The sequence below is a fragment of the Oncorhynchus nerka genome, linkage group LG9b (genome assembly GCF_034236695.1).
Source record: "Oncorhynchus nerka isolate Pitt River linkage group LG9b, Oner_Uvic_2.0, whole genome shotgun sequence".
In the NCBI taxonomy this organism is placed as follows: Eukaryota; Metazoa; Chordata; class Actinopteri; order Salmoniformes; family Salmonidae; genus Oncorhynchus; species Oncorhynchus nerka.
The window spans coordinates 51255085-51279113 of record NC_088424.1 but is presented as its reverse complement, the minus strand read 5'-3'; the positions used below and the strand labels follow the sequence as shown (position 1 = coordinate 51279113).

Below are 24029 nucleotides of genomic sequence, written 5' to 3'. Positions count from 1 at the left end.
ATACAGTGTATTACTCTAGACCAGAGCCCTATGTTCAGCCTTATGGTCTGTGACCCAAAGAGCACCCTAATCTCTATACAGTGTATTACTCTAGACCAGAGCCCTATGTTCAGCCTTATGGTCTGTGTCCCAAAGAGCACCCTAATCTCTATACAGTGTATTACTCTAGACCAGAGCCTTATGGTCAGCCTTATGGTCAGCCCTATGGTCAGCCCTATGGTCAGCCTTATGGTCAGCCTTATGGTCAGCCCTATGGTCAGCCTTATGGTCAGCCTTATGGTCAGCCCTATGGTCAGCCTTATGGTCAGCCTTATGGTCAGCCATATGGTCAGCCTTATGGTCAGCCCTATGGTCAGCCTTATGGTCAGCCTTATGGTCAGCCCCATGGTCAGCCTTATGGTCAGCCTTATGGTCAGCCCTATGGTCAGCCTTATGGTCAGCCCTATGGTCAGCCTTATGGTCAGCCCTATGGTCAGCCTTATGGTCAGCCCTATGGTCAGCCTTATGGTCAGCCTTATGGTCAGCCCTATGGTCAGCCTTATGGTCAGCCTTATGGTCAGCCCCATGGTCAGCCTTATGGTCAGCCTTATGGTCAGCCCTATGGTCAGCCCTATGGTCAGCCTTATGGTCAGCCCTATGGTCAGCCTTATGGTCAGCCCTATGGTCAGCCTTATGGTCAGCCTTATGGTCAGCCCTATGGTCAGCCTTATGGTCAGCCATATGGTCAGCCTTATGGTCAGCCCTATGGTCAGCCTTATGGTTAGCCCTATGGTCAGCCTTATGGTCAGCCCTAGGGCCCTGGTTAAAGTGCCCTATGGTCAGCTCTATGGACCCTGCTTAAAAAAGTGCCCTATGAGCCCTGGTTAAATAAGTGCCCTATGGTCAGCTCTATGGACCCTGGTTAAAGAAGTGCCCTATGGGCCCTGGTTAAAGAAGTGCCCTATGGTCAGCTCTATGGGCCTTGGTTAAAGAAGTGCCCTATGGTCAGCTCTATGGGCCTTGGTTAAAGAAGTGCTCTATGGGCCTTGGTTAAAGAAGTGCCCTATGGACCCTGGTTAAAGAAGTGCCCTATGGTCAGCTCTATGGGCCCTAGTTAAAGAAGTGCCCTATGGTCAGCTCTATGGGCCCTGGTTAAAGAAGTGCCCTATGGTCAGCTCTATGGGCCCTGGTTAAAGAAGTGCCCTATGGACCCTGGTTAAATAAGTGCCCTATGGTCAGCTCTATGGGCCCTGGTTAAAGAAGTGCCCTATGGTCAGCTCTATGGGCCTTGGTTAAAGAAGTGCCCTATGGTCAGCTCTATAGGCCCTGGTTAAAGAAGTGCCCTATGGTCAGCTCTATAGGCCCCGGTTAAAGAAGTGCTCTATGGGCCCTGTTTAAAGAAGTGCTCTATGGGCCCTGGTTAAAGAAGTGCTCTATATAGGGAATAGGGCACCATTTGAGACACCCCTGGTAGCCAATAATTCTAAGTGGACAGACAGACAGAAAGGGGGTACAGCCAGATGGAGAATAAAGTAGTGTAGCTGGTCAGAGATTGGTAACAGGCCTCTATCAACACCCAGACTGACATAGAATAACAACATCTTGGAGAGTTCAGACTTGTGAGATACATACTGTACTGTACAGGGCTTCAGCACATCTAAAGGACCCTATTACCTACATAGTGCACTACCTATAGGGCCCTGGTCAAAAGTAGTGCACTATGTAGGGAATAGGGTGTCATTAGGGAGACAGTCTGTGTGTAGCTACTGTAGAGATGAAGAACAGTTTGTTGGTTTCATTCTTTTCTTATCCCGTATCTGTTGCGTTGAGCTATCCGTCCTTTGTCATTCACCAACCTTTACAACATCAAAGCAGCAGATGATTGGAGGTCAAGAAGACCCCTGCTCCGGAGCTCCTTTAGGACATCACATTTTCTCCAGCTCAAAGTTCTGGAATAGGTCAACAGAGTTCTAGAAAAGGTTAACAGAGTTCTAGAAGATGACAGAGTTCTAGAAGAGGTCAACAGAGTTCTAGAAGATGACAACAGAGTTCTAGAAGATGACAACAGACATTCAATGAGTGGAGAAATAGTTTCTTCTTCATGTTGTTTCTCTAATGGGATAGATGGATGAGCCTGTCCTGCAGTGGCCAGATTGTTTTAGTGAACAGAAGGCCTTGGTTCATGGCTCAGTGAGGACATGGAGGGACATGGAGGGACCACCCTCTACCATCTACGTTTCAGCCCAGGATGGGTGTCTGGTTTCAGTGCTACAGTCAGGCAAGCAGTGGGACGGGAATTACAACCCCTCAGACTACAGGCTCAGTGGTAATGGACGGACTGGGATTGCAGAACGATGTGCGCATTCTGACTGTACATTTCAGTGTCATATACACCTAGACAACGCCAAGGGAGGGAGACGTGCCTATATAGTGCATTACTTTTGACCAGGGCCCGATAGTGCACTATATAGGGGAGAGGGTGTCATTTGGGACACTGCTATGGTGTAACGGTAGCGGCCCTGCGTTCTCCCTGTCCCTGGATGATGAGGTGGACACGGCTGTGTGATGTCATCAATAATGGCCCTCCTCCAGACCTCCCGGCTATCTGCGGTCCCTCCGGGTCACGACAGTTTCCATGGCGGGTTGTAGAACTTAATGGTGTGTGTTCTGGCCCACTTGGCGAAGACGGCCTTCTCTGTGATGAAACGGTGGCCGCCGTACGGAGCGCTCTCGTGGAGGAGATACTCTGCACACTCATCACGACTACCGGCTTCATAGTAGTGGTACGGGACCTTACGGTACCCCTCTGACCTGGGAGGAGGGGGGAGGAGAGAGATGGTTATAGACAGTCATCACGACTACTGGCTTCATCACAGTGGTACGGGACCTTACGGTACCCCTCTGACCTGGGAGGAGGGGGGAGAGAGAGAGAGAGAGATAGAGAGAGAGAGAGAGGGAGTTGTAGGGGGAGAGAGAGACGGGGTGGATGGGACAGAGAGAGAGAGAGAGAGAGAGAGAGAGAGAGAGAGAGAGAGAGAGAGGGAGGGAGGGAGGGAGGGAGGGAGGGTGAAAGAGACAATGTTTCCATGCAATAGTGATGGTGTATACTTAGCAGTAGAAAGCCTGAACAGTTTAACCACTAACCAGTTAACATATCAAAATGTAAAACTTCTCTAGGGTAGGGGGCAGCATTGGGAATTTTGGATGAAAAGCGTGCCCAAATTAAACTGCTTGCTACTCAGCCATAAAAGCTAGAATATGCATATAATTAGTAGATTTGGAAAGAAAACACGCGGAAGTTTCTAAAACTGTTTGAAGGATGTCTGTGAGTATAACAGAACTCATATGGCAGACAAAAACCTGAGAAGTAATCCAACCAGGAAGTGGGAAATCTGAGGTTGGTCGTTTTTTTCAACTCTTATCCTATTGAAGATACAGTGGGATATGGGTCATGTTGCACTTCCTAAGGCTTCCACTAGATGTCAACCGTCTTTAGAACGTTGTTTCAGGCTTCTACTGTGAAGTGAGAGAGGAATGAGAGGCGAATGAGTCAGGTGTCTGGCAGAGAGCCATGAGCTGGCCACGCTCGTTCACGTGAGAGCAAGCTCTGTTCCATTGCATTTCTAAAGACAAAGGAATTCTCCGGTTGGAACATTATTGAAGATTCATGATAAAAACATCCTAAAGATTGATTCTATACATCGTTTGACATGTTTCTACAGACTGTAACGGAACGTTTTGACATTTCGTCTGCTCCTAGTGAACGCGCTTCGTGAGTTTGGATTTGTTTACCAAACGCGCTAACAAAAGAAGCTATTTGGACATAAATGATGGACATTAACGAACAAAAACAAACATTTATTGTGGAACTGGGATTCATGGGAGTGCATTCTGATGAAGATCATCAAAGGTAAGTGATTATTTATAATGTTATTTCTGACTTCTATTGACTGCACAAAATGGCGGATATCTTTTTGGCTTGTTTGGGCTCTGAGTGCCGTACTCAGATTATTGCATGGTTTGCTTTTTACGTAAAGATTTTTTAAAATCTGACACAGCGGTTGCATTAAGGAGAAGTTTATCTAGTGTGTATAACACTTGTATCTTTGATCAACGTTTATTATTATTTATTATGAGTATTTCTGTAAATTGATGTGGCTCTCTGCATAATCACTGCATGTTTTGGAACTACTGAACATAACGTGCCAATGTATACTGAGATTTATTTATATAAATATGAACTTTACCGAAGAAAACATACATGTATTGTGTAACATGAAGTTCTATGAGTGTCATCTGATGAAGATCATCAAAGGTTAGTGATTAATTCTATCTATTTCTGATTTTTGTGACTCCTCTCTTTGGCTGGAAAAATGTCTGTGTTTTTCTGTGACTTGGCTCTGACCTAACATAATCGTTTGGTTTGCTTTCGTCATAAAGCCTTTTTGATATCGGACACTGGCTGGATTTACAACAAGTTTATCTTTAAAATGGTGAAAAATACTTGTATGTTTGAGGAATTGTAATTATGGGGTTTCTGTTGTTTTGAATTTGGCGCCCTGCAATTTCACTGGCTGTTGACAGGTGGGACGCTACCATCCCACATATCCCAGAGAGGTTAGAAATTCAAGCTAAAAACCTAAGAAAATGTACCTGCAATGTTAAATGGTTTGATGAAGAGTGCGAAGAAATTGAGAAACCACAGAAAACCAGAACATACGCCTTTACCTTAGGGAACATTAAAACAGAAATACAGAACAAACACAAAGGAAGCAGCTCATTGTGATTGAAGAATCCATAGAATCAGGTCACTTCTGGGAAAATTGTAAAACACTGAACAAACAACGACATTAAGAGCTAACTGTCCAAAATGGAGATGTATGGATAAACCACTTCTCCAACGTCTTTGGTCATATGTGACCCGTTTCAGGAAACTAGGTGTATGTTCCAAATAATGACTTCACAGGAGAGACATTTTTTTTTTTATTAAAAAATAAATCAAAATGCGTTTTTTTTCTTCTTGCAGAAATGCCTACTGGAACATGTGAACTTAACAAACTTGTATGCCATCTGTAAATATGAATAACATTGTTAAATTACGAGCCTTGTCAGCAACCTTCACACTAGCCAAGATTGGCTGAGATAATGAGTGGGCTGGACATGCCGAGAAAGGAGTTCGGATTGGTCTGCCATATACAGTGGGGAAAAAGCATTTAGTCAGCCACCACTTGTGCAAGTTCTCCCACTTGTGCAAGTTCTCCCACAAGTTCTCCCACCATAATTTGCAAATAAATTCATTAAAAATCTACAATGTGATTTTCTGGATTTTTCCCCCTCATTTTGTCTGTCATAGTTGAAGTGTACCTATGATGAAAATTACAGGCCTCTCTCATCTTTTTAAGTGGGAGAACTTGCACAATTGGTAGCTGACTAAATACTTTTTTGCCCCACTGTAGAAGGCTTCTGTCTATTTGAGCTGGTCAGTCTGTGTTGGTAATCCTGTAGAACGCTGCTTTTCAAAAAATGGATCATGTAGTGGAGCTGTATAAGTGTTGCTCTCCCCTTTCTGGAGGACTGAGTTTTGAAATCAGTTAATTATAGTATGATAGCTAAGGAGATGGAGAGAACACCTGTCTCCGGATTACATCTTCAAACTAAGGGCAACCGTGGCATCGCATCCGTGACAGGGAGACGCATCCATCATGCATGATGATGTATACAGGTAAGATAGTCTAGCAACATCGAGCTAAAGGCTAGAGCTGCCGCTTTCAAGGAGCGGGACACTTATCCGGACGCTTCTAAGAAATCCCGCTATGCCCTAATCAAATGGCTACCGAGACTACCCACCCCCCCCCATCATCTTTTACACCGCTGCTACTCTCTGTTGTCACTTTAATAACTCTACCTACATGTCAATAAATCAGCATTTCAATGTGAGGTCTACTACACCTGTTGTATTCAGCATTTCACTGTAAGGTCTACTACACCTGTTGTATTCAGCATTTCACTGTCAGGTCTACTACACCTGTTGTATTCAGCATTTCACTGTAAGGTCTACCTAGACCTGTTGTATTCAGCATTTCACTGTAAGGTCTACTACACCTGTTGTATTCAGCATTTCACTGTGAGGTCTACTACACCTGTTGTATTCAGCATTTCACTGTGAGGTCTACCTACACCTGTTGTATTCAGCATTTCACTGTGAGGTCTACTACACCTGTTGTATTAGGCGCATGTGACGAATAAAATTGGATTTGATTTGACTAAGCTTCGGCTTACCTAATATCACTTTTAAGATTTAAAATGACAAGTTGTCAAACCCGTTCAAAGATGGTAAACTTTGGACCCTCCTTTGGTGTTTACAGAGATACCTGTAAGTAAATCGGCCTTTAATTTCCTAGGCATGGAATAATGTAGATTGGAGGCTTTGAAGTCCCTAGGGCAAGTCAGACAGCTGACAGAGGATTTTTTTAAATGAAGAATGTGTTTTTTGAAGTGCCAATTTTTTACACCTTTTTTTTACACCTTTTTGCGCGACCTGAGAAAATGAATTGTCATTCTACTTGAAGATGTTCTGTTCTACTGCTCACTATTTCTATGCTTCCAGGTCTGTTCTACTACTCACTATTTCTATGCTTCCAGGTCTGTTCTACTACTCACTATTTCTATGCTTCCAGGTCTGTTCTACTGCTCACTATTTCTATGCTTCCAGGTCTGTTCTACTGCTCACTATTTCTATGCTTCCAGGTCTGTTCTACTGCTCACTATTTCTATGCTTCCAGGTCTGTTCTATTGCTCACTATTTCTATGCTTCCAGGTCTGTTCTACTGCTCACTATTTCTATGCTTCCAGGTCTGTTCTACTGCTCACTATTTCTATGCTTCCAGGTCTGTTCTTTCGTCTTTTCCTTTCGGTTTTGTAGCTTCAAACAGCTGGAACAACAATATTTGTGACCTGTTTCAAGAAGCTATGTATGTCGTACGTCACTACATCACAGGAGAGGCATTTGAACGTTTTTTAAATTTATTTATTTTTTAAATTTCTATATTTATTTATCTAAATGTGTTTTCTTCTGGAACATGTTAATTTTCATGTGCCTTGATAAAAAAACTTCTATGCGATCTGTAAAAAGTAATTACGAGCCTAGTTGGTTTAGCCACAGACACATAGAGGAACCTTCCCACTAGCCATGATTGGCTGGGATAATAAATGGGCTGGACATGCTGAGAGATGAGTTCTGATTGGTCTGCCATGTAGCATGCTTCTGTCTATAACATGAGCTGCTCGGTACATGTGGATAATCCTTTCTACCACACGCCCAATTTTTCAGTTTTTGATTTGTTAAAAAAGTTTGAAATATCCAATAAATGTCATTCCACTTCATGATTGTGTCCCACTTGTTGTTGATTCTTCACAAAAAAATACAGTTTTATATATTTATGTTTGAAGCCTGAAATGTGGCAAAAGGTCGCAAAGTTCAAGGGGGCCGAATACTTTCGCAAGGCACTGTATCTACTGAGAATGAGACCAGGCAGCTAACCTCCAGAGTATCTACTGAGAATGAGACCAGTCAGCTAACCGCCAGAGTATCTACTGAGAATGAGACCAGGCAGCTAACCTCCACAGTACCTACTGAGAATGAGACCAGACAGCTAACCTCCACATTATCTACTGAGAATGAGACCAGGCGGCTAACCTCCACGGTATCTGATGTGAATGAGACCAGGCAGCTAACCTCCACAGAATCAACTGAGAATGAGACCAGGCAGCTAACCTCCACAGTATCTACTGAGAATGAGACCAGACAGCTAACCTCCACAGTATCTACTGAGAATGAGACCAGACAGCTAACCTCCACAGTATCTACTGAGAATGAGACCAGGCAGCTAACCTCCACAGTATCTACTGAGAATGAGACCAGGCAGCTAACCTTCACAGAATCTACTGTGAATGAGCCCAGACAGCTAACCTCCACAGTATCTACTGAGAATGAGACCAGGCAGCTAACCTCCACAGAATCAACTGAGAATGAGACCAGGCAGCTAACCTCCACAGTATCTACTGAGAATGAGACCAGACAGCTAACCTCCACAGTATCTACTGAGAATGAGACCAGACAGCTAACCTCCACAGTATCTGATGAGAATGAGACCAGACAGCTAACCTCCACAGTATCTACTCAGAATGAGACCAGACAGCTAACCTCCTAAGTATCTACTGAGAATGAGACCAGACAGCTAACCTCCACAGTATCTACTGAGAATGAGACCAGACAGCTAACCTCCACAGTATCTACTGAGAATGAGATCAGACAGCCAACCTCAACAGTATCTACTCAGAATGAGACCAGACAGCTAACCTCCTAAGTATCTACTGAGAATGAGACCAGACAGCTAACCTCCACAGTATCTACTGAGAATGAGACCAGGCAGCTAACCTCCACAGTATCTACTGAGAATGAGACCAGGCAGTTCACCTCCACAGTATCTACTGAGAATGAGACCAGGCAGCTAACCGCCACAGTATCTACTGAGAATGAGACCAGGCAGCTAACCTCCACAGTACCTACTGAGAATGAGACCAGACAGCTAACCTCCACATTATCTACTGAGAATGAGACCAGGCGGCTAACCTCCACAGTATCTACTGAGAATGAGACCAGGCAGCTAACCTCCACAGTATCTACTGAGAATGAGACCAGGCAGCTAACCTTCACAGAATCTACTGTGAATGAGCCCAGACAGCTAACCTCCACAGTATCTACTGAGAATGAGACCAGGCAGCTAACCTCCACAGAATCAACTGAGAATGAGACCAGACAGCTAACCTCCACAGTATCTACTGAGAATGAGACCAGACAGCTAACCTCCACAGTATCTGATGAGAATGAGACCAGACAGCTAACCTCCACAGTATCTACTCAGAATGAGACCAGACAGCTAACCTCCTAAGTATCTACTGAGAATGAGACCAGACAGCTAACCTCCACAGTATCTACTGAGAATGAGACCAGACAGCTAACCTCCACAGTATCTACTGAGAATGAGATCAGACAGCCAACCTCAACAGTATCTACTCAGAATGAGACCAGACAGCTAACCTCCTAAGTATCTACTGAGAATGAGACCAGACAGCTAACCTCCACAGTATCTACTGAGAATGAGACCAGGCAGCTAACCTCCACAGTATCTACTGAGAATGAGACCAGGCAGTTCACCTCCACAGTATCTACTGAGAATGAGACCAGGCAGCTAACCGCCACAGTATCTACTGAGAATGAGACCAGGCAGCTAACCTCCACAGTACCTACTGAGAATGAGACCAGACAGCTAACCTCCACATTATCTACTGAGAATGAGACCAGGCGGCTAACCTCCACGGTATCTGATGTGAATGAGACCAGACAGCTAACCTCCACAGTATCCTAAGTATGGAGACATAATTATATTTATTAGGAAGTCTCAAACGGCAAACTATTCCCTATGTACTGCACAAGTTTTGACCAGGGCCCATAGGGACACCCATAAGCTTCTGGTCTAAAGTAGTGCACTATGTAGGGAATAGGGTTCTATAGGGCTCTGGTCTGGTCTTCCGGGTTGGAGCGATCTGGTCGCATCCGCGCTTCGGTCTGCAGGTTGTATAACTTTTTCATTACATTTCATTACATTTCATTATAGTACAACGGTCTGATTTGTCTAATCTTAGCAATTTCCTCTTAGCTAGCTACATAGTCGTCGTTGTATCAAAGATAATTGCGTAATTATCGTATTTCGTCGTCTCCTATCTGTCCAACACGTTCACCGTCTACCGTAGCACTGTAGTACTATCACACTCAACTGAACGTCGTGATTAGTGTAGTGTTAGCTAGCTACATAGCTAGCTACATAGTTGTCTTTGCTGTCTTCGTATCCAAGATAATTGTGTAGCTTAGAGTGTGGAGTCTTAGAGTGATAATTGCGTTATTATCGTATTTCGTCGCCCTCCTATCTGCCTAGCAGCTAGCATACGTTCACCGGCTACCGTAGCACTGTAGTAACTATCACACTCAACCGAACGACTTGATTAGTGTAGTATTAGATAGCTACATAGTTGTCTTTGCTGTCTTCGTATCCAAGATAATTGTGTAGTTTAGAGTGTGTAGTCTTAGAGTGATTATCTTAATTCACCGAGGTTAGCTAGCCAGCTATTTTGTCGTCCTTAACGTAGGAGACACTCCTAGCTAGCCAATAGCCAGCCAACGTCTACTGAATAGAACTTTCGCATTCCGGTCGCATTCGCGTCGCTCCACAGGTAGTATCACTTTTTCACTTCATTTCATTTCAGTCCCAACGGTGTGATTTGTTTGATCGTAGCTAGCTACATAGCTAGCTACATAGCCGTCTTTGTTTCAAAGATAATTGTGTAGTCTAGAGCGATTTTCTAGGTTAGCTAGCCAGCTATTGTCGTTCTCCTACGCAACGTAACGTAACCAACACTGCTAGCTAGCCAGCTAGCTCCCGATAAGCAGCATTGTAGAAACTTCACACTCAACGGTACGACTTGATTAGGGTAGTGTCAACAACGCAGCTAGCCTACCCCAGCAGTACTCTATCATTTTAATCATTTTAGTCAATTAGATTCTGCTACGTAAGCTTAACTTTCTGAACATTCGAGACGTGTAGTCCACTTGTCATTCCAATCTCCTCTGCATTAGCGTAGCCTCTTCTCTAGCCTGTCAACTATGTGTCTGTCTATCCCTGTTCTCTCCTCTCTGCACAGACCATACAAACGCTCCACACCGCATGGCCGCAGCCACCCTAATCTGGTGGTCCCAGCGCGCACGACCCACGTGGAGTTCCAGGTCTCCGGTAGCCTCTGGAACTGCCGATCTGCGGCCAACAAGGCAGAGTTCATCTCAGCCTATGTCTCCTCCAGTCCTCGACTTCTTGGCTCTGACGGAAACATGGATCACCACAGACAACACCGCTACTCCTACTGCTCTCTCTTCGTCCGCCCACGTGCTCGCACACCCCGAGAGCTTCTGGTCAGCGGGGTGGTGGCACCGGGATCCTCATCTCTCCCAAGTGGTCATTCTCTCTTTCTCCCCTTACCCATCTGTCTATCGCCTCCTTTGAATTCCATGCTGTCACAGTTACCAGCCCTTTCAAGCTTAACATCCTTATCATTTATCGCCCTCCAGGTTCCCTCGGAGAGTTCATCAATGAGCTTGATGCCTTGATAAGCTCCTTTCCTGAGGACGGCTCACCTCTCACAGTTCTGGGCGACTTTAACCTCCCCACGTCTACCTTTGACTCATTCCTCTCTGCCTCCTTTTCCACTCCTCTCCTCTTTGACCTCACCCTCTCACCTTCCTACTCACAAGGCAGGCAATACGCTCGACCTCATCTTTACTAGATGCTGTTCCTCCACTAACCTCATTGCAACTCCCTCCAAGTCTCCGACCACTACCTTGTATCCTTTTCCCTCTCGCTCTCATCCAACACTTCCCCACACTGCCCCTACTCGGATGGTATCGCCGTCCCAACCTTCGCGCTCTCTCCCCCGCTACTCTCTCCCTCTTCCATCCTATCATCTCTTCCCTCTGCTCAAACCTTCTCCAACCTATCTCCTGATTCTGCCTCCTCAACCCTCCTCTCCTCCCTTTCTGCATCCTTTGACTCTCTATGTCCCCTATCCTCCAGGCCGGCTCGGTCCTCCCTTCCCGCTCCGTGGCTCGACGACTCATTGCGAGCTCACAGAACAGGGCTCCGGGCAGCCGAGCGGAAATGGAGGAAAATCGCCTCCCTGCAGACCTGGCATCCTTTCACTCCCTCCTCTCTACATTTTCCTCCTCTGTCTCTGCTGCTAAAGCCACTTTCTACCACTCTAAATTCCAAGCATCTGCCTCTAACCCTAGGAAGCTCTTTGCCACCTTCTCCTCCCTCTTGAATCCTCCTCCCCTCCCCCCTCCTCCCTCTCTGCAGATGACTTCGTCAACCATTTTGAAAAGAAGGTCGACGACATCCGATCCTCGTTTGCTAAGTCAAACGACACCGCTGGTTCTGCTCACACTGCCCTACCCTGTGCTCTGACCTCTTTCTCCCCTCTCTCCAGATGACATCTCGCGGCTCTTGTGACGGCCGGCCGCCCAACAACCTGCCCGCTTGACCCTATCCCCTCCTCTCTTCTCCAGACCATCTCCGTGACCTTCTCCCTTACCTCACTCGCTCATCAACTCATCCCTGACCGCTGGCTACGCCCCTCCCGTCTTCAAGAGAGCGAGAGTTGCACCTTCTGAAAAAACCTACACTCGATCCCTCCGATGTCAACAACTACAGACCAGTATCCCTTCTTTCTTTTCTCTCCAAAACTCTTGAACGTGCCGTCCTGGCCAGCTCTCCCGCTATCTCTCTCAGAATGACCTTCTTGATCCAAATCAGTCAGGTTTCAAGACTAGTCATTCAACTGAGACTGCTCTTTCTCTGTATCACGGAGGCGCTCCGCACTGCTAAAGCTAACTCTCTCTCCTCTGCTCTCATCCTTCTAGACCTATCGGCTGCCTTCGATACTGTGAACCATCAGATCCTCCTCTCCACCCTCTCCGAGTTGGGCATCTCCGGCGCGGCCCACGCTTGGATTGCGTCCTACCTGACAGGTCGCTCCTACCAGGTGGCGTGGCGAGAATCCGTCTCTCACCACGTGCTCACCACTGGTGTCCCCAGGGCTCTGTTCTAGGCCCTCTCCTATTCTCGCTATACACCAAGTCACTTGGCTCTGTCATAACCTCACATGGTCTCTCCTATCATTGCTATGCAGACGACACACAATTAATCTTCCCTTTCCCCCTTCTGACGACCAGGTGGCGAATCGCATCTCTGCATGTCTGGCAGACATATCAGTGTGGATGACGGATCATCACCTCAAGCTGAACCTCGGCAAGACGGAGCTGCTCTTCCTCCCGGGGAAGGACTGCCCGTTCCATGATCTCGCCATCACGGCTGACAACTCCATTGTGTCCTCGTCCCAGAGCGCTAAGAACCTTGGCGTGATCCTGGGACAACACCCTGTCGTTCTCAAATAACATCAAGGCGGTGGCCCGTTCCTGTAGGTTCATGCTCTACAACATCCGCAGAGTACGACCCTGCCTCACACAGGAAGCGGCGCAGGTCCTAATCCAGGCACTTGTCATCTCCCGTCTGGATTACTGCAACTCGCTGCTGGCTGGGCTCCTGCCTGTGCCATTAAACCCCTACAACTCATCCAGAACGCCGCAGCCCGTCTGGTGTTCAACCTTCCCAAGTTCTCACGTCACCCCGCTCCTCCGCTCTCCCCACTGGCTTCCAGTTGAAGTCGCATCCGCTAAGACCATGGTGCTTGCCTACGGAGCTGTGAGGGGAACGGCACTCACTACCTCCAGGCTCTGATCAGGCCCTACACCCAAACAAGGGCACTGCGTTTCATCCACCTCTGGCCTGCTCGCCTCCCTACCACTGAGGAAGTACAGCTCCCGCTCAGCCCAGTCAAAACTGTTCGCTGCTCTGGCCCCTATGGTGGAACAAACTCCCTCACGACGCCAGGACAGCGGAGTCAATCACCACCTTCCGGAGACACCTGAGGTCTAAAGTAATGCACTATGTAGGGAATAGGGTTCCATAGGGCTCTGGTCTAAAAGTAGTGCACTATGTAGGGAATATGGTGCCTTCGGGCTCTGGTCTAAAAGTAGTGCACTATGTAGGGAATAGGGTTCCATAGGGCTCTGGTCTAAAAGTAGTGCACTATGTAGGGAATAGGGTGACAAATAGGTTGTGACTGTATCCAAAATGGGCTCTGGTGAAAGGAATAGGGACATGGTGCCATTTTAATGTCTGGAAACTTATTGTTTCTGTGTGCATTCCAGTAAAGTTAATGAATCCATCCATCAATCAATCAATCCATCACTCAATCCATCCATCAATCAATCAATCCATCCAATCAATCAATCCATCAATCCATCCATCAATCAATCAATCAATCAATCCATCCATCAATCAATCCATCAATCCATCAATCAATCCATCCATCCATCAATCAATCCATCAATCCATCCATCAATCAATCAATCAATCAATCCATCACTCAATCAATCCATCAATCAATCCATCCATCCATCCATCAATCAATCAATCAATCCATCAATCCGTCCATCAATCAATTAATCCATCCATCCATCCATCAATCCATCCATCCATCCATCCATCAATCAATCAATCCATCCATCAATCCATCAATTCATCAATCAATCAATCAATCAATCAATCCATCCATCAATCCATCAATTCAATCAATCAATCACCAATCCATCCATCAATCAATCAATTAATCCATCCATCAAACAATCAATCAATCCATCAATCAATCAATTAATCCATCCATCAATCCATCCATCAATCCATCCATCCATTCATCAATCCATCAATCAATCAATCAATCCATCCATCAGTCAATCAATCAATCCATCCATCAGTCAGTCAGTCAGTCAGTGTCTTACTTGCAGTAGGTGTCGTTGATCATGCCGTAGATGTGGATCTCTTTACACATGTCCATGGCCAGGATCAGAGTGAACCAACCGGTACTGAGGTACGAACCAGACTGGATCCTACACACACACACACATATATACACACACACACGCATACACGCACGCACACACGCGTGCACACACACACGCATACACGCACGCACACACGCACACGCGTGCACGCACACACGGAGAGAGACAGAGAGACAAGGGGTGAGATCACTAATCACACAGAAACCTTTTCTTTCACTTCATGGTTGGTTGTTGGAGGTCAATGCCTTATGTTCCCCGGTAGGCCGTCAATGTAAATAAAAATGTGTTCTTAATAACTGACTTGTCGTGTTAAATAAAGGTTAAATGAAAAATATATATATTAAATATATACTGTATATATATATATATATATATATATATATATATATATACATACATGTTAAATATATACTGTATATATATATATATAGATATATATATATATATATATATATATATATATATATACATACATGTTAAATATATACTGTATATATATATATATATACATATTAAATATATACTGTATATATATATATATATACATATTAAATATATGCTGTATATATATATATTGCCTCAGTAACAAAGCATTTCATGGTAAACATATATATATATATATATATATATATATATATATAACATTTACATTTACATTTACGTCATTTAGCAGACACTCTTATCCAGAGCGACTTACAAATTGGTGCATTCACCTTATGACATCCAGTGGAACAGTAGTGCATCTAAATCAGCCCCCTCCAGCCCTTCATCAGAGCAGACCAACTCTCTCACCCTGTTAAAGGCTTGACATTCAATCAACACCCTCCATCTCTCTCATCACCTCCTCCTCCTCAAGCCCTTCATCAGAGCAGACCAACTCTGTCAGTCACTCTGTTAAAGGTCTGACATTGAATCAGCTATTTTATCTTCTTCTATGTGCTTGTGTGCGTGTGTGTGTGTGCGTGTGCGACTTAATGATGGAACCCTGTGCCAGCCAGTCACATTACTTTAACAGCAACGAATCGATCTGAAACTCAGACATCAGAGACAACCACCTCTCCTCTCCTCTCCTCTCTGGTCTCAAGCGGGCAGGTCTTTCATCCTCAGTGTGAGCAGAACCAGCGGTCGTTTGACTCAACGAGGATCTCCAAAATATGTCTCTGCAGGTTAGGAGGGAGGAGAAGGTTAAAGAGCTTCCTAACACAGTGTCCAAAGAAGGGGAAAATGTAGAGAGGAGGGAGTGAAAGGATGTCCAGAAGTATTTCCGCTCGGCTGCCCGGAGCCCTGTAAAATATATACTGTAGAATGGTGACATCGGGTCTGAGATTAAGGACCGAAGGTGCCATCGGGTCTGAGATTAAGGACCGAGGGTGGATCAGAGAATCACCCTGAAGGTAACAGCAAGAGCGGGTCGTTAAGGACATTGATGTATACAGAGGTCCCTTGGGGAGAGAGTCGCCTGTCCCATGCAGCAGCCAGTCACTGAACCACTGTGGCACCCCGTTATGTGGCACCCCCATAGAGACTGCCAGAGGTCCGGACAACAGGCCCTCCGATTTGACACACTGAACTCTATCAGAGAAGTAGTTGGTAAACCAGGCGAGGCAATCATTTGAGAAACCAAGGCTGTCAGGGGATGAGTCTGCTACACTGGTCTCAGGTCAGGGATGTGTGTATAGTACGATAAGCTGCTGACTCACCTCCAGCCATTTCACTCACTACCTCCTATTTGCCAGCCCCCTCCAGCCCTTCATCAGAGCAGACCAACTCTCTCACCCTGTTAAAGGCTTGACATTCAATCAACACCCTCCATCTCTCTCATAACCTCCTCCTCCTCAAGCCCTTCATCAGAGCAGACCAACTCTGTCAGTCACTCTGTTAAAGGTCTGAATGTGGTGATTGACAGAGTCGAAAGCCTTGGCCAGGTCGATGAATACGGCTGCACAGTATTGTCTCTTATCGTTTAGGACGTTTAGGACCTTGAGCGTGGCGGAGGTGCACCCATGACCAGCTCTGAAACCAGATTGCATAGCGGAGAAGGTACAGTGGGATTCACTATTGTTTTCACTCTATATTTTACCTCTTGGGGATGTTATTCGAAAACATAATGTTAACTTTCACTGCTATGCGGATGACACACAGGTGTACATTTCAATGAAACATGGTGAAGCCCCAAAATTGCCCTTGCTAGAAGCATGTGTTTCAGACATAAGGAAGTGGATGGCTGCAAACTTTCTACTTTTAAACTCGGACAAAACAGAGATGCTTGTTCTAGGTCCCAAGAAACAAAGAGATCTTCTGTTGAATCTGACAATTAATCTTAATGGTTGTACAGTCGTCTCAAATAAAACTGTGAAGGACCTCGGCGTTACTCTGGACCCTGATCTCTCTTTTGAAGAACATATCAAGACCATTTCAAGGACAGCTTTTTTCCATCTACGTAACATTGCAAAAATCAGAAACTTTCTGTCCAAAAATGATGCAGAAAAATTAATCCATGCTTTTGTCACTTCTAGGTTAGACTACTGCAATGCTCTATTTTCCGGCTACCCGGATAAAGCACTAAATAAACTTCAGTTGGTGCTAAATACGGCTGCTAGAATCCTGACTAGAACCAAAGAATTTGATCATATTACTCCAGTGCTAGCCTCTCTACACTGGCTTCCTGTCAAAGCAAGGGCTGATTTCAAGGTTTTACTGCTAACCTACAAAGCATTACATGGGCTTGCTCCTACCTATCTCTCTGATTTGGTCCTGCCGTACATACCTACACGTACGCTACGGTCACAAGACGCAGGCCTCCTAATTGTCCCTAGAATTTCTAAGCAAACAGCTGGAGGCAGGGCTTTCTCCTATAGAGCTCCATTTTTATGGAACGGTCTGCCTACCCATGTCAGAGACGCAAACTCGGTCTCAACCTTTAAGTCTTTACTGAAGACTCATCTTTTCAGTGGGTCATATAATTGAGTGTAGTCTGGCCCAGGAGTGGGAAGGTGAACGGAAAGGCTCTGGAGCAACGAACCACCCTTGCTGTCTCTGCCTGGCCGGTTCCCCTCTTTCCACTGGGATTCTCTGCCTCTAACCCTATTACAGGGGCTGAGTCACTGGCTTACTGGGGCTCTCTCATGCCGTCCCTGGAAGGGGTGCGTCACCTGAGTGGGTTGATTCACTGATGTGGTCATCCTGTCTGGGTTGGCGCCCCCCCTTGGGTTGTGCCATGGCGGAGATCTTTGTGGGCTATACTCAGCCCTGTCTCAGGATGGTATGTTGGTGGTTGAAGATATCCCTCTAGTGGTGTGGGGGCTGTGCTTTGGCAAAGTGGGTGGGGTTATATCCTTCCTGTTTGGCCCTGTCCGGGGGTGTCCTCGGATGTGGCCACAGTGTCTCCTGACCCCTCCTGTCTCAGCCTCCAGTATTTATGCTGCAGTAGTTTATGTGTCGGGGGGCTAGGGTCAGTTTGTTATATGTGGAGTACTTCTCCTGTCCTATTCGGTGTCCTGTGTGAATCTAAGTGTGCGTTCTCTAATTCTCTCCTTCTCTCTTTCTTTCTCTCTCTCGGAGGACCTCCCTAGGAGCCTCAGACTACCTGACATGCTCCTAGTCCACCTGGCCGTGCTGCTGCTCCAGTTTCCATGCCCTAGGACCATGTCCCAGGACTACCTGACATGATGACTCCTTGCTGTCCCCAGTCCACCTGGCTGTGCTGCTGCTCCAGTTTCAACTGACCTGAGCCAGGACCATGTCCCAGGACTACCTGAATGATGACTCCTTGCTGTCCCCAGTGGCCATGCTGCTGCTCCAGTTTCAACTGTTCTGCCTTATTATTATTCGACCATGCTGGTCATTTATGAACATTTGAACATCTTGGCCATGTTCTGTTATAATCTCCACCCAGCACAGCCAGAAGAGGACTGGCCACCCCACATATGCTCTCTCTAATTCTCACTTTCTTTCTCTCTCTCGGAGGACCTGAGCCCTAGGACCATGCCCCAGGACTACCTGACATGATGACTCCTTGCTGTCCCCGGTCCACCTGACCGTGCTGCTGCTCCAGTTTAAACTGTTCTGCCTTATTATTATACGACCATGCTGGTCATTTATGAACATTTGAACATCTTGGCCATGTTCTGTTATAATCTCCACCCGGCACAGCCAGAAGAGGACTGGCCACCCCACATAGCCTGGTTCCTCTCTAGGTTTCTTCCTAGGTTTTGGCCTTTCTGGGGAGTTTTTCCTAGCCGCCGTGCTTCTACACCTGCATTGCTTGCTGTTTGGGGTTTTGGGCTGGGTTTCTGTGCAGCACTTTGAGATATCAGCTGATGTACGAAGGGCTATATAAATACATTTGATTTGATTTGATTTGATTCGGTAATCTGTTTGTTTACTTGGCTTTCGAAGACCTTAGAAAGACAGGGTAGGATAGATATAGGTCTGTAGCAGTTTGGGTCTAGAATGTCACCCCCTTTGAAGAGGGGGATGACCGCGGCAGCTTTCCAATCTTTGGGAATCTCAGACGATACGAAAGAGAGGTTGAACAGGCTAGTAATAGGCAGATCATTTTAGAAAGAGAGGGTCCAGATTGTCTAGCCCGGCTGATTTGTAGGGGTCCAGATTTTGCAGCACTTTCAGAACATCAGCTATCTGGATTTGGGTGAAGGAGAAATGGTGGGGGCTTTGGCGGGTTGCTGTGGAGGGTGCCGGGCAGTTGACCGGGGTAGGGGTAGCCAGGTGGAAAGCATGGCTAGCCGTAGAAAAATGCTTATTGGGGCCAGGGGCTGACCATGTCCTAGATGCTCTCCCTACAGGGCCCAGGGGATGACCATGTCCTGGATACTCTCCCTATAGGGCCCAGGGTCTGACCATGTCCTAGATACTCTCCCTACAGGGCCCAGGGGCTGACCATGTCCTAGATACTCTCCCTATAGGGCCCAGGGGTTGACCATGTCCTAGATACTCTCCCTATAGGGCCCAGGGTCTGACCATGTCCTAGATACTCTCACTATAGGGCCCAGGGGCTGACCATGTCCTAGATACTCTCCCTACAGGGCCCAGGGTCTGACCATGTCCTAGATGCTCTCCCTAAAGGGCCCAGGGTCTGACCATGTCCTAGATACTCTCCCCAGAGGGCCCAGGGGCTGTCTATGTCCTAGATACTCTCCCTATAGGGCCCAGGGTCTGACCATGTCCTAGATACTCTCCCCATAGGGCCCAGGGGCTGACCATGTCCTAGATACTCTCACTATAGGGCCCAGGGTCTGACCATGTCCTGGATACTTCACTATAGGGCCCAGGGTCTGACCATGTCCTGGATACTTCACTATAGGGACCAGGGTCTGACCATGTCCTAGATACTCTCACTATAGGGCCCAGGGTCTGAACATGTCCTGGATACTTCACTATAGGGCCCAGGGGCTGACCATGTCCTAGATACTCTCCCCATAGGGCCCAGGGTCTGACCATGTCCTGGATACTTCACTATAGGGCCCAGGGCCTGACCATGTCCTGGATACTTCACTATAGGGCCCAGGGTCTGACCATGTCCTAGATACTTCACTATAGGGCCCAGGGTCTGACCATGTCCTGGATACTTCACTATAGGGCCCAGGGTCTGACCATGTCCTGGATACTTCACTATAGGGCCCAGGGTCTGACCATGTCCTGGATACTTCACTATAGGGCCCAGGGTCTGACCATGTCCTGGATACTTCACTATAGGGCCCAGGGGCTGACCATGTCCTGGATACTTCACTATAGGGCCCAGGGTCTGACCATGTCCTAGATACTTCACTATAGGGCCCAGGGTCTGACCATGTCCTAGATACTCTCACTATAGGGCCCAGGGCCTGACCATGTCCTAGATACTTCACTATAGGGCCCAGGGTCTGACCATGTCCTGGATACTTCACTATAGGGCCCAGGGTCTGACCATGTCCTAGATACTCTCACTATAGGGCCCAGGGCCTGACCATGTCCTAGATACTTCACTATAGGGCCCAGGGGCTGACTATGTGCTGGATACTTCACTATAGGGCCTAGGCCCAGGGGCTGACCATGTCCTGGATACTTCACTATAGGGCCCAGGGTCTGACCATGTCCTGGATACTTCACTATAGGGCCCAGGGGCTGACCATGTCCTGGATACTTCACTATAGGGCCCAGGGTCTGATCATGTCCTGGATACTTCACTATAAGGGCCCAGGGTCTGACCATGTCCTGGGGCCCATACTTCACTATAGGGCCCAGGGTCTGACCATGTCCTGGATACTTCACTATAGGGCCCAGGGGCTGACCATGTCCTGGATACTTCACTATAGGGCCCAGGGGCTGACCATGTCCTAGATACTTCACTATAGGGCCCAGGGTCTGACCATGTCCTAGATACTCTCACTACTCTCACTATAGGGCCCAGGGCCTGACCATGTCCTGATACTTCACTATAGGGCCCAGGGTCTGACCATGTCCTGGATACTTCACTCACTATAGGGCCCAGGGTCTGACCATGTCCTAGATACTCTCACTATAGGGCCCAGGGCCTGACCATGTCCTAGATACTTCCTGGGACTATAGGGCACTATAGGGCCCAGGGGCTGACTATGTGCTGGATACTTCACTATAGGGCCCAGGGGCTGACCATGTCCTGGATACTTCACTATAGGGCCCAGGGTCTGACCATGTCCTGGATACTTCACTATAGGGCCCAGGGGCTGACCATGTCCTGGATACTTCACTATAGGGCCCAGGGTCTGATCATGTCCTGGATACTTCACTATAAGGCCCAGGGTCTGACCATGTCCTGGATACTTCACTATAGGGCCCAGGGTCTGACCATGTCCTAGATACTCACTCACTATGTCCTGGGCCCAGGGCCTGACCATGTCCTAGATACTTCACTAGGGTCTAGGGCCCAGGGCCCAGGGTCTGACTATGTGCTGGATACTTCACTATAGGGCCCAGGGGCTGACCATGTCCTGGATACTTCACTATGACCATGGGCCCAGGGCTGACCATGTCCTGGATACTTCACTATAGGGCCCAGGGGCTGACCATGTCCTGGATACTTCACTATAGGGCCCAGGGTCTGACCATGTCCTGGATACTTCACTATAGGGCCCAGGGGCTGACCATGTCCTGGATACTTCACTATAGGGCCCAGGGTCTGACCATGTCCTAGATACTTCACTATAGGGCCCAGGGTCTGACCATGTCCTAGATACTCTCACTATAGGGCCCAGGGCCTGACCATGTCCTAGATACTTCACTATAGGGCCCAGGGTCTGACCATGTCCTGGATACTTCACTATAGGGCCCAGGGTCTGACCATGTCCTAGATACTCTCACTATAGGGCCCAGGGCCTGACCATGTCCTAGATACTTCACTATAGGGCCCAGGGGCTGACTATGTGCTGGATACTTCACTATAGGGCCCAGGGGCTGACCATGTCCTGGATACTTCACTATAGGGCCCAGGGTCTGACCATGTCCTGGATACTTCACTATAGGGCCCAGGGGCTGACCATGTCCTGGATACTTCACTATAGGGCCCAGGGTCTGATCATGTCCTGGATACTTCACTATAAGGCCCAGGGTCTGACCATGTCCTGGATACTTCACTATAGGGCCCAGGGTCTGACCATGTCCTAGATACTCTCACTATAGGGCCCAGGGCCTGACCATGTCCTAGATACTTCACTATAGGGCCCAGGGGCTGACTATGTGCTGGATACTTCACTATAGGGCCCAGGGGCTGACCATGTCCTGGATACTTCACTATAGGGCCCAGGGTCTGACCATGTCCTGGATACTTCACTATAGGGCCCAGGGTCTGACCATGTCCTAGATACTCTCACTATAGGGCCCAGGGCCTGACCATGTCCTAGATACTTCACTATAGGGCCCAGGGGCTGACTATGTGCTGGATACTTCACTATAGGGCCCAGGGGCTGACCATGTCCTGGATACTTCACTATAGGGCCCAGGGGCTGACCATGTCCTGGATACTTCACTATAGGGCCCAGGGGCTGACCATGTCCTGGATACTTCACTATAGGGCCCAGGGTCTGACCATGTCCTGGATACTTCACTATAGGGCCCAGGGGCTCACTATAGGGCCAGGGGCTGACCATGTCCTGGATACTTCACTATAGGGCCCAGGGTCTGACCATGTCCTGGATACTTCACTATAGGGCCCAGGGTCTGATCATGTCCTGGATACTTCACTATAAGGCCCAGGGTCTGACCATGTCCTGGATACTTCACTATAGGGCCCAGGGTCTGACCATGTCCTAGATACTCTCACTATAGGGCCCAGGGCCTGACCATGTCCTAGATACTTCACTATAGGGCCCAGGGGCTGACTATGTGCTGGATACTTCACTATAGGGCCCAGGGGCTGACCATGTCCTGGATACTTCACTATAGGGCCCAGGGGCTGACCATGTCCTGGATACTTCACTATAGGGCCCAGGGTCTGATCATGTCCTGGATACTTCACTATAAGGCCCAGGGTCTGACCATGTCCTGGATACTTCACTATAGGGCCCAGGGTCTGACCATGTCCTAGATACTCTCACTATAGGGCCCAGGGCCTGACCATGTCCTAGATACTTCACTATAGGGCCCAGGGGCTGACTATGTGCTGGATACTTCACTATAGGGCCCAGGGGCTGACCATGTCCTGGATACTTCACTATAGGGCCCATGGTCTGATCATGTCCTGGATACTTCACTATAGGGCCCAGGGTCTGATCATGTCCTGGATACTTCACTATAGGGCCCAGGGTCTGACCATGTCCTGGATACTTCACTATAGGGCCCAGGGTCTGACCATGTCCTGGATTCTTCACTATAGGGCCCAGGGTCTGACCTTGTCCTAGATCCTTCACTATAGGGCCCAGGGCCCCCAACAAACACACACTTTTGTTTTACTATCCTTGTAGGGACCAAACAATTGAGGCCCATTCAAAATCCTACTTCGCTTAACCCCTAATCCTAACCCTAAAACGAACCCCTAACCATAATCATAACCCTAAACCTAACCCCTAACCATAATCATAACCCTAAAACTAACCCATAACCATAATTCTAACCCTAAACCTAACCCCTAACCATAATCATAACCCTAAACCTAACCCCTAACCATAATCGTAACCCTAAACCTAACCCCTAACCATAATCATAACCCTAAACCTAACCCCTAACCATAATCATAACCCTAAACCTAACAAATCAAATGAAATCAAATCAAATGTATTTATATAGCCCTTCGTACATCAGCTGATATCTCAAAGTGCTGTACAGAAACCCAGCCTAAAACCCCAAACAGCAAGCAATGCAGGTGTAGAAGCACGGCGGCTAGGAAAAACTCCCTAGAAAGGCCAAAACCTAGAAAGAAACATAGAGAGGAACCAGGCTATGAGGGGTGGCCAGTCCTCTTCTGTCTGTGCCGGGTGGAGATTATAACAGAACATGGCCAAGATGTTCA

General features: G+C 47.4%; 1 protein-coding gene across 1 annotated transcript in view; it reads right to left on the bottom strand.

Moving 5' to 3' along the window:
* Positions 1-527: 527 nt before the first annotated feature.
* st6galnac3 (ST6 (alpha-N-acetyl-neuraminyl-2,3-beta-galactosyl-1,3)-N-acetylgalactosaminide alpha-2,6-sialyltransferase 3) overlaps positions 528-24029 on the bottom strand; it is a 194799-nt gene continuing 171297 nt past the window's right edge. Inside the window, exons 3-4 of the mRNA XM_065013831.1 lie at positions 14486-14593; positions 528-2790 (exon numbers count right to left, since the gene is read on the bottom strand). Of these exons, the coding sequence (XP_064869903.1) occupies positions 2601-2790; positions 14486-14593 (298 nt within the window). The 3' untranslated portion in view covers positions 528-2600. The remainder of the gene's footprint in view (positions 2791-14485; positions 14594-24029) is intronic.